General features: G+C 35.6%; 1 protein-coding gene across 1 annotated transcript; it reads left to right on the forward strand.

Moving 5' to 3' along the window:
• Nucleotides 1–450: 450 nt before the first annotated feature.
• LOC121265853 (putative white-brown complex homolog protein 30) lies at nt 451–10,862 on the forward strand. The gene is made up of 14 exons (XM_041169525.1): nt 451–692; nt 770–846; nt 1,745–2,029; nt 2,127–2,190; nt 2,590–2,736; nt 2,927–2,961; nt 3,969–4,042; nt 4,144–5,072; nt 5,971–6,267; nt 7,203–7,685; nt 8,256–8,404; nt 8,584–8,873; nt 8,972–9,105; nt 10,419–10,862. The coding sequence occupies exons 1-14, from the start codon at nt 451–453 to the stop codon at nt 10,573–10,575; spliced, it is 3,363 nt and encodes a 1,120-aa protein (XP_041025459.1). The 3' UTR covers nt 10,576–10,862.
• Nucleotides 10,863–12,019: the final 1,157 nt, after the last annotated feature.

Raw genomic sequence — 12,019 nt, forward strand, 5'->3', positions numbered from 1 at the left:
AATGGTATTGCCACGTCATTTGGTTGTTACGTTGTTCCTTTAATCTAAAACTTTAATAAATAGAGCGTCCTAAAGACTTCTTGCTCCTTCAATTTAGCCACTCATTCCTCCCTGCCATTTCTTCATCTCAAAGTTTGGACCTTCCAAGCCCCCCAAGACTTCTCACAACACCATTGACCAGAAGTTCAACCTCCCTCGTTGTTCATCAACAAGTTTCTTAACATTCAATCTACATTCCGATCTCCCATTACTCTATTGTTTGGTTTTGTTCCAAAACTAAAGTTAAATTCGTTTTAGAATTAGTACAATTCAAGTTTACATATAGCAACGATGCTATGGTTAACCATTATTTGACAAGCCTGAATTTGGATTTTTGTAATTCAAGAATTCTATTTACAATTGTTACTTGGGCGGTGTTCCTTGAATTTGTGATTTGGAGACGTTCCAGCAATGGCACTGAAGGAATCCAGGATTCATGTCTATTGGATTCCTCATGTTTTGACGTTGTACATCATTGTTGGCTTAAGTTTGTTGCCGTGCATTCAATGTGTGGATGGAAATGACTATAGTCAGACTGGTAATCCGGCTGTGCTTCCAATTGTGACACAGCTCATCTATGGTCGGCTTTCGAATCTCACCAAAATTTTGAGCCAAGACATCAAAGAGAATTTGGGATTCTGCATAAAGGATGTGTGAGTGATTTGATGAAATTTTTACAGCAATTTGGTGCTTTTATCGTACATTTTTCTTTCTGATTTTCTTCTTTCAGGGATGTCGATTGGCATGGTGCATTTAATTTTGCTGGGAAATTGGATTTTTTGACAAATTGTATCAAGAAGACTAAAGGTACGAGTCTTTGGCCTTTTTCAAAATGAATTTACTTTATTTGATGAATGGCAAATGAGGCTTTTGGACTTTTTTTTTGGACTTATATTCACAGCATCAATATTCCGGTAAAATATTTTGTTTAAGAGAAAATTACTATCACAGTTGCTCGTTTCATTCTCAAATCTATGAGGACAGTAACCTTTTCCAATTATACATCTATCTCCCTTCCCTCCCATGCATCTGATTGTTGAGCAATGCTACAATCGTGAATCTTAGCATCCTCAATCTTATCATTGATGTGATACGTTTTAAGTAGTTTCACAAGTCAACCACGTAGATAAAAAGTTATTGAAAATGTGACAAATCATTTAGTATGATTGGGAATAATAAAATTCAAGATGAAGAACAATATTTTTCTTAGTGGTTTGAACTCCTATTATGGCTTTTTTTCTTTTACTTGCCAACCTCATCAAGGTTTCAGTCTCGTTGTAATTACGGTTTTCTTCCGTCATAAATAAGGGTTATTAATAAAATTAGAGTACCATCTTCTTTCTTTAAAAAAAAAAAATTTCCAGCCTCGTTTGTTTTCATAAAATTTTTCAATTCATTTCATCTCATATAATTATTACAACTTTTTCAAATTCACACATAAAATAAAATAAAAAATTTAACTTTTTTAAATCTTAAAATAAAAATAATATTAAAAAAATATATTTTAACAATATTTTATTTAATTTTTAACTTTCATATCAATTCATCTCATCTGTAAAAACAAACGAGGCTAAAAAGTTTAAATGCTAAATAATCTGATCTTATATATTATCATGTAATTATCATTATTTGTTGACTACATCCCCCAAACGAATTTGTACAACTTACACCTTTACCTACTTTGGAATGGAACGTTGGATGTGATCAACAGGAGACCTCACACAGAGACTATGTACAGCAGCGGAATTAAGATTCTACTTCAAAAGTTTGTTTGAAAGAGGGGCAGCCGAGGACAATTACTTAAAACCTAACAAGAACTGCAATTTGAGTTCATGGGTTTCTGGATGTGAGCCAGGTTGGGGTTGTAGTGTTGGCCAAGACCAGAATCATGTTGACCTCAAGAACTCAAAAGCAATGCCTTCAAGAACTCACGACTGTCAGCCTTGTTGCGAGGGTTTCTTCTGTCCCCAGGGTATTACTTGCATGATACGTAAGTATGTGAAAACCACGAAACATGTTGTTGTCACTGTTGAGATTGAGCTGTAACTAACACCATTTTTTTTTTCTCTCATTTCTTCTGCATGAAGCTTGCCCATTAGGTTCTTATTGTCCACTTGCAAAACTAAATAAAACGACCGGAATCTGCGACCCGTAAGTTTCATGTCCCATCTTTGACATTCTTAATTATCACTTAATATTCCAAAAATCTTAAGTTAATGTGAGAATAAAAATTTAGTTTCAGAGGAGGTAAATATAATTATTTGAATTACATTCTATCATTCTCGCGTATTTCATATAAAATATAATAAATAATTTAATTTTTTTAAATTTTAAAATAATAATAATATTAAAAAATAATATTTTTTTTTAAAATTTTATCTTTTATCTAAAACTATCTTTATCTCCAAATCAGTCCTAAATGAAGTGAAATAGTTCTGGTACCATATCACCATTTATCCAAAAAAGCTTAAGCTAAGCTAATGGGAGGAAAATTAACGATTTAAATTATATTCTAACACACTGATATTCACTGGTAGAAACAATATGCAGATACAGCTATCAAATACCTCCTGGAACTGCCAATCATACTTGTGGTGGTGCTGATATCTGGGCTGACGTTGAGAGGAGCAATGAAATTTTCTGTTCACCAGGGTCATATTGTCCAACTACCATACGCGAAGTTCCTTGCAGGAGTGGGTAGTGATTATCCCAGAACTTACAGCTCTTTCCTCATTCTTAACATGACACGAGATCTCAATCATTATAATCAACTTTTAAGTTAATTTTAATTTTTCTAATTTGGTGCATGAATTTATCATATAGTGCAACTGTTTAATTGGTTCTCAGAATCTATCTGTACTAAAATGATTTTCTCTTGCAATTTCAGACATTACTGCAGGATGGGCTCCACTTCTGAAAAATGTAAAGTTTTTTTTAATCTCATTAGCTTCTTCCATGTAACATGGCACTGATCTTAGTTCTTCACTTGTATAAAAAAGTTCACTTATTGTTATATTTATAATCTGTTCGCAAGCGAATTTTCCTCAAGCTGCTTTTTTCCCACCATATCTATCCCATTTGCTGTTAAGATAATTAGTTAGAAATGAAGACTCTTGTGCCAAATCCTTGTCAGTGCTCATTAGAGTATAGAATTCATTCATAATCCAGCCTAGTTGTGATTTTCATACCTGTCTGAAAATATTATGTCAAACAATTAATAAGGTTTCAGGATGTCAAATCTCTTAGGGAGGTGATCATATCAGTATCAATGCACCTGATCTCATCAAAACTATGCGGTTAAGAGTTTTAGGGCCAGTGTAGTATTAGAATGAGTGACCTCCTAGAAAGTACTCGTGTTACACCCCTTCTTAAAAGATCTCTTAGGGAGGTGAAAACCCTTAAGAATCATTATAAACAGCAGTAACAACTTTCCCTCTACGTGATGTGTGATCTTATTCACTACCCCGTTGTGCTAAATCAAAGGCATTACAATCTCCTCTTAAATTTTACATTCTCATTAGGTTGAAAGTGACAAGGTTCAAGTCTCACACTTCTAGTTGGGATTGGCTATGATCCCATTTGTAACAGTCCCAAAAAAAACCTAAGCCATATACGGGCTTATATATACTCTAAAAGGAGTAGTCAACGTTACAATTTGAACCACTTGGAATCATTATAAACTGTAAGAACTTCTCCCTCCTATGTAATATAGGATTAGAATCCCCACCCTCTCATTCTAAATCTGGGGTGCGTATTATATATAATGAAAACTTCAGTTAGATGCCATATCTTTTGTCTCAAATGTAAACCTATTCGTTGATTATTCCTCCTAGCTATGTTGCCTCTTTAAATTGATATGTAGTGCACTACAGCAAATTTTCTCAGTATCTTTGGTTTTTGAGATTTTGATTCTTATTAACCTTTTGCAGTGTGCTTCAAGTTGACGACCTGTAATCCAAACACAGCAAACCAAAATATTCATGCCTACGGTGTCATGCTTCTTGTAAGTAAATGTGTATCTATTCTTTTAAGATCTGTTTACTAGGATTCTATCTAACATGAGTCCTGTCTCTTGAATTTGATATTGTTTACTTGCCTATACAGGTTGCATTATGTACTCTGCTGCTCTTTATATACAACTGTTCTGATCAAGTTCTCTCCACTCGAGAAAGAAGACAGGCTAAATCTAGGGAAGCTGCGGCCAGACACGCACGAGAAACTGCACAGGCACGAGAAAGATGGAAATCTGCAAAAGATATTGCCAAGAAGAGTGCAGGGGGTTTGCAAGAACATTTATCCCGGACTTTTTCTCGTAAAAAATCTGTAAGGCAGCCAGAACAGATGATGGTTCTTGGTCAAGCTAAACCTGGAAAAGATGATGCTCGATTACCACCTTTGCCTCTAGGTTCTTCAAGTACATCTGCACAATCATCTGGCACTTCCAAAGGAAAGAAAAAGGAACCAAGTAACCTCACAAAAATGTTGCATTCTCTTGAGGAAAATCCAGATAGTAATGAGGGTTTTCATCTGGAGATTGGAGACAAAAATCTAAAGAAGAATATGCCAAAAGGTAAACAATTGAGTACTCACAGCCAAATTTTTAAGTATGCATATGGTCAAATAGAGAAGGAGAAAGCTATGCAACAGGAGAACAAGAACTTGACATTCTCAGGAGTAATCTCGATGGCTGCTGGTGGTGAAATCAGAACTAGGCCTATGATTGAGGTGGCGTTCAAAGATCTAACTCTTACTTTAAAAGGGAAAAAGAAACATTTGCTTAGGTGTGTCACAGGGAAATTCATGCCCGGTCGAGTTTCGGCTGTCATGGGTCCATCAGGAGCTGGAAAGACGACATTTCTTTCTGCTTTGGCCGGAAAGGTTACTGGATGCAACATGTCAGGTTTAATTCTTATAAATGGAAAAGTTGAATCCATGCAATCATATAAGAAAATTATTGGTTTTGTGCCACAAGATGATATTGTGCATGGGAACTTGACAGTGGAGGAGAATCTGCGATTCAGTGCAAGGTGCAGGTACATATATTTGCCATGCTTTTTAAGTACACCATCCTTGTCATTCTTGAATTTCATAGGTGGAATCCATTATTAGTTCATCATTCAATATCACCTATGTCAAAGATTTCTATATCAGGATATACTTCTTATCAGGAAAAGGCGTGCAAAAGATTCTGGGAAAGATATATTGAAATAGAATAAGCTCAAGGACTAAGCACCTGATCAAATGTCTTGTCTTGTGTGATCGTCAAAATTGATCACGTGCCCCTTGAATCTGTCAAATATACATCTTCCTAAAAGGATTTACTGAGTTCTAAAAATGATCTAACAAGTACATCTTTCTCCATGTTTGTGGTTTTAGCAAGGGATTTTGCTACCCCTACCCCGCAGGAAATATGATTTTCTATGATACCGATATTAACTCCAATAAATAGATGCATGTCAAAGATAACTTCTGTATCCTGGGATAAATCAGGGTGACAAACTCCAGAACTTAGAATCAAGCTCACTTGGGGAAGTGCCCGGCAAGTTCTAAATATGCCTCTATATTTTCAACACAGAGCTATATACCTACATGGCGATCCTAGAAATTTTATTTCAAATGATTCACCTTACAAGTTCACATTGTTGATAACATGATATGTCATGTAAACCAAACAATATGTTCCCCTTATGGTAGTTTAAAGTTACAAGACACCTTACAAGTTCACATTGTTGTTAACATGATATGTCATGTAAACCAAAAAATAGGTTTCCCTTGTGGTAGTTTAAAGTTACATATCTTGTTTGTTGCCGCTGCTGCTGCTGCTTAACATTACAATTTGACTTCCTGATTAAATGGATCATTACCTACTGTTTAGTTAGTTCCATTAACATTTTTATTTCATTTCTTTCGCTGCATTACTTGATGCTGCAGACTATCAGCTGACATGCCCAAACCTGATAAGGTTCTGGTTATTGAAAGAGTCATCGAGTGTTTAGGACTTCAAGCAGTGAGAGATTCCCTAGTCGGAACAGTGGAGAAGCGAGGAATCTCTGGAGGCCAGCGGAAACGTGTAAATGTTGGCCTAGAGATGGTCATGGAACCTTCATTGTTGATCTTGGATGAGCCCACAACTGGTCTAGATAGTTCATCTTCCCTGCTACTTCTTAGAGCACTTCGCCGTGAAGCTCTTGAAGGGGTAAACATCTGCATGGTAGTTCACCAACCCAGGTAAGTTCCATCTCTCTCTCTCTGTGTATATGCCTTCCTGGTCGAAATGAAATTCCCAACAAAAAATAATTCTCTTTGTAACAGAATTGATGATGGGACCCTCTATTTACCTTTTGTTTTTGTCCCCTTTTTATTTGTAAATTGCTAGGTGCATCACCTCGTACAAGCTTTTAAGGCAAAAAAGTGTCTAGATACTTATATTTACTATAGAAATGAAATTTTAAACAAAAGTATTCTGTTTTCTGTAGAATTCATTTTTCTATGCAACAAGTTCCTTATTTTTCCCGCTTATGTTCATTGCATGATTGGGGACTCCTGCATGAGCATTCTTCAGAAACATTAGCATGAGAGTTTCTTTGGGCAGACAGAGAAGGAAGAACAAGTAATAAAGTGAGCGGTGGGGGGAGAAGCTTTTAGCGGCATGAATGAACACAATTTTGTGAACAGTTTATTCAATAGGCCAATTGCATTAGGTTTATGGAAACATAAGGAGAACTTGAAATCAAATTCTGAGAGATTTTGTTGAATCAAGATGTTAAAATCAAGTCCATCACTGTTGAGCCTCATCAATTTGTATATAACCGAGTCTCCATCAAACGTGTACAAATTGCATCATTATTTTGGGTTTGCAGCGAGTGTTACATGACATAACTGAAATGTAATGTTTCATAAGAGATCAAAGGTAAAACAATATATAAGGGTTGGAAACCAAAATTATCTGACTATTTCAAGTAGTTGTATGTTTTCAAAAACACCTTCTTATCTTGCTCAGTAGCCTAACAAATACCACTAATTGGAAATCCCAGTAAAGGGAAGGGGCGGGGGGGATCACTTATAGGCATTGTTTTGATCTCTTCCTTTTAAAGATTTACGAGAACCACATAAATATTGTGGTTGATTCATTTCTGTTTTTTTTTTTCTGTCTTCCCATACAGCTATGCTTTGTTCAAGATGTTTGATGATTTGATACTTTTAGCCAAAGGCGGTCTTACTGCATATCATGGATCTGCAAAGAAAGTTGAAGAATACTTTGCTGGCCTTGGCATCAACGTACCAGAGCGTGTTAATCCTCCAGACCACTTCATCGACATTTTGGAAGGTATAGTGAAACCAAGCTCAGGTGTGACTCGTGAACAGCTTCCAGTTAGATGGATGCTTAAAAATGGATACAGAGTACCCGCAGATATGCTGCAATATGCTGATGGACTTGCTGCAATGTCCTCAACTAATGACTCAAATCCTGGTGATGATGAAGCTAGTAATACTGAACAATCTTTCGCTGGAGATTTGTGGGAGGATATGAAGTTTAATGTTGAGACAAAACGAGATCGTATACAACATAATTTTTTGAAGTCTAAAGACTTATCCAACCGGAGAACTCCTGGAGTAGCCAGACAGTACAGATACTTTCTAGGGAGGTATAATATTCCACCATTCTTGTGTTATTAGCTAAATGAGCAACCAACTTCTCTACTTTGTCATTGGGAAAATTTTAGCTTACAAGGGGCAGTCTCTGCTCCCTTTTCAGTTTCATGAATTGTGTATTGTAGAATATTATATCAGGCTGGTTTGGTTACACAAACTATCTCATTTCATCTTATCTCATATAATCATTACAACTTTCCTAAACTCCCACACAAAATATAATAAACAATTCAACTTTTTCGAATCACAAAACAAAAATAATATTAAAAAATAATATTTTAATAATATTTTATTCAACTTTCAACAAAACATCTCATCTCATCTCATCTGAACTGCGTAACCGAGGCCACATGTCAAGGTATTTGCTCCTTCGAGATTTATATTTGCAACTGATTTGTTTGTTAAAGCGGTATGTTTGAAGATTTAAGTCATAATATTTTTTTTGAAAATTGAACTCGTAATTTATAATTGAGAACTAGAAGATTTTTTTATCCTTCATCGACTTCTCTATCAAGAATCCAATTTGCTTCTCTAATGTCATAGTATATGTTCAAATCTTTCAGGGTTAGTAAGCAGCGGCTACGTGAAGCTAGGGTTCAAGCAATTGATTATATGATTTTACTACTTGCTGGAGCCTGCTTGGGAACTCTTGCTAAAGTGAGCGATGCAACATTTGGGTCCCTTGGCTATACTTATACCGTCATTGCTGTTTGTAAGTTTTAAAATACAAACTAGTTATCTATTTCATGTTTTTCTTTTAAGCCAACGAGATTAAACTGTCTTACTCCCAAACCCCCTTAGTTATCCTCTCCATTAGGTTGTACTTACTGATGTTTTGTACATCTCATCTCTCATGGTGTGCTTTTAATTGTATTTTTTTTTTTTTGGTAGCACTACTATGCAAGATTTCAGCTTTGAGAACATTCTCTCTGGACAAATTACAGTATTGGAGAGAGAGTGCATCAGGGATCAGCAGTCTGGCCCATTTTCTCTCCAAAGATGCAGTTGAACTTTTCAATACATTCATCAAGCCTTTGCTTTATCTATCAATGTTCTACTTCTTCAACAATCCAAGATCATCTTTTACAGACAATTACGTTATTTTGGTCTGCCTTGTTTACTGCGTGACTGGCATCGCTTACATACTTTCCATCTACCTTGAACCTAGTCCTGCCCAACTGGTATATACACCAATCAACTCAATGCATATGAACTCGTATCCCTTTTCACTTCAATTGTACTTTTAAGGGCTAATATCCCTTTTCTTTTCCTCTTGCAGTGGTCTGCGATTCTTCCTGTTGTTTTAACTCTTATAGCAGTTCAAGAAAACGACAATCGATTTCTCAAGTACCTAGGAAAGTTGTGCTACACAAAGTGGGCCTTAGAAGCTTTTGTCATTTCAAATGCCAAAAGGTTTGTTCTTAGAATTTAACTCTAATCAAGATCTGGTGCAAACCAATTCCTTTACACCCTCTAATAAAAAGCTTACTCATCAACTTATTATTGAAAGTCATATAAAAAAACACAACACCAAAAAAATTAAAAAATTAAAATTAAAATAAAACAACAAAAAACAGGTGGACAGCCACCCACAAGGGGAGGCCCAACCACCCCATTTGTGGTGTGACCAGCCATCCCTTACGGCCAACCAAGGGCTGGGGTGGCAAGATACATCCTAGCTGGGGAACTCTTGTTCTTATATCTCTCCCATCTCTCTCTCCCTTAAGGCATGCTGATTCAGACATGCACAAAGCATCCTGGTGCATGCATGGACGTATATTTGGAAACATGGACACTATTGATGGGGGATTCAGCCAGAATTTACTTAAACCTTTGTTGGCATTGTTGCTTGATATTATATGGAATACTATCATCATTAAATATTTTATTTGGGATATAGTGCTCAAGATTGCAATTTTAGACATGTAAGTGGAGCAAACTGAATGCTAGTGGGGAGTTCTTTAACATGTGCTTCTTTTATGTTATATTTTGTTGATTTTAGGTCATATGTTCACTTCCTTAAGGCTGCCTTTGGTTTACAAAAGTAAAATCTGCTCCATTGCAGTTTGCCAGGTTTTACAGAGGTTGCTTAGAAGTAGACACTTGTTATTAGAAAAAAATTAACTTATTAACGAATATGTCTTAGGAGAGAGAAAAAAAGGTCTAAGGTTTCCTTTGACAACCATAACTAATGAAACTATGCCAGGAGATCTGATTTATATTGAGAAGCAAGATAAGAGAAATACAAGACATGAAGGGTGAATTTTTTGTCTTCCTTTCCTAAATCTCAGTTATTCTCTTTCTTATTTATTCTTACTACTATAACATCATAAAACAAGCCATGGATAAAAACCGGCACGTATCTATTTAGATCTAAGGTAGATCTTTTGGTATTGGTGAGGTAGCTCTAAGTAGTCATACCCCTACTTAGAACCTGTGTTTGGTTTATCATTTTCTCATTGAACTTGTTCTTTGAAGGTTCAAGTTTTTGCATGAAAGCTATAATTTTCTCCTGATCTGCTGCAACAGGTTAGGCTCCTGTAATTTTGCAAGATATGGACACAAATTAAATGCATTTAGGGAAAAATGTGAAACATAATAAACTCTTACAACTGGCATAGGATTCTGATATAGCTTGGAGAATTATTGTTATGATTATACATTTCAAGTTAATTGCCTTACCTTGTAAATTTTACCATATAACAGTTTTATCATCTGCTTGTCAGGTATTCTGGGGTGTGGCTGATAACTCGTTGCAGTTATTTAATGCAAAGTGGCTATGATCTTCATGACTGGGCTTTTTGTCTACTTTTCCTCATTCTTGCTGGTATAGTTTGCCGTGTCCTGGCATTCTTTTGTATGGTAACCTTGACGAAAAGGTGAGCTTGGACATTCTCTCTTTGCTGATTTCCCAGTGTCCCAATTAGAGAAGTACTAGTCCAATTTCTGCACCCTTTGTATGCATGAAGATGCAGAAGGATTCCAATTACTGTTAGTGACAAAAACATTCCCTCTAGGAATGGGAACTGATGGCTAACATGAATTAAGTAGAATTAATCATGTGAATCAAGTCTCATGACCCAGTTTAGGAATCATTAATGGCCATTCCTTTTGTATTTAGTTTAGTTATTTGTAGGTAAGTAGAAAGAAGAAAGAAAGAAGAAACAATCCTATTCCACTTTTAGTTCTTCTTGCATTTTGTCTTCTGCCCTTAACTATATTACAGTTTGTGTGACACCTCCTAACTAATTTCGGAAGGAAAATGCTGAAGGCACGAAATATTTCACGGACATGAGACACGAACAATCAAGTACGTAAATTCTCATTAAAAAAGGATTTGAACAGTAATGAGTCTCATGATCATGCTGTGAAAAACTATGCAAGAAAAATAAAGTAAAACAAGAAATTAATTACACGATGCAAAAATTTATGTACACAAAACTGTAGAGGATTTTATATCTTGAGGAATGTCAAAGTACAATGTGGAGTTAAATTATAATGCTCAAAACGGCCATACCATTCAAATGGTTACATGACGGAAGTCTAAAATTTTCAATTATCGCATTATTCGTTCGAGTGACATGTTAAGCGAGTGTCGAGCAAACTCTCTGCCTGAGTTTTGCTCAAGTTACCTGTCGCGTGAACTTTCAGTTTGACGTTTCTCGAGTCCCAAATTGGGTCAAGAATTTTTCCCTTGAACCCCCATGAGGTTTGTCCATGTTCGTTTAAGCTTGGGCCTATTGGCCTAAGTCTCATTGAAACTCTACCAAAAAATTGCGACAAATCTTTGTCGGATCGAGTCATGAAATCGGGCCGCCATAAGAATGAACCAGACTCTACAAACCCAACACTTTATCGACTCAAATATAAATTTTCATCCTATATATACTTTAAATTGACAAATTAAGAAATCTAATAGTTGACATATATTCTGTATACATGCATCTTATACAACAAAATATTATAGTTGACTACTCCCCGCTCTATCATTAGACGGCACACACTCTGGTCGTTAACTATCCATTAGAAAAAAAGAAAAGTGGTTACTCTAAGGATGCTGAAATTCTCGTTCATCAGAATTTATAGAATATATATATACCCTATCCGTTAAATCTAGAAATTATAACGACCATAAGAGTGAGATACTTGGGAGGGCAATATATATAAATCTCTCTTTTTAATGTTTTATAATAATAAATTATTCAAGAAATTGTTGAGATTTATCTTTTTAATGGTTGAGTTTTTTAAGATTATGTAGTTTTATTTTTAGTGATGTTTTGTCCTTAAGCATTGCATCTTTATTTTTTTATTTTACATAAATGGAAAA

Source organism: Juglans microcarpa x Juglans regia, chromosome 5D (genome assembly GCF_004785595.1).
Source record: "Juglans microcarpa x Juglans regia isolate MS1-56 chromosome 5D, Jm3101_v1.0, whole genome shotgun sequence".
NCBI lineage: Eukaryota > Viridiplantae > Streptophyta > Magnoliopsida > Fagales > Juglandaceae > Juglans > Juglans microcarpa x Juglans regia.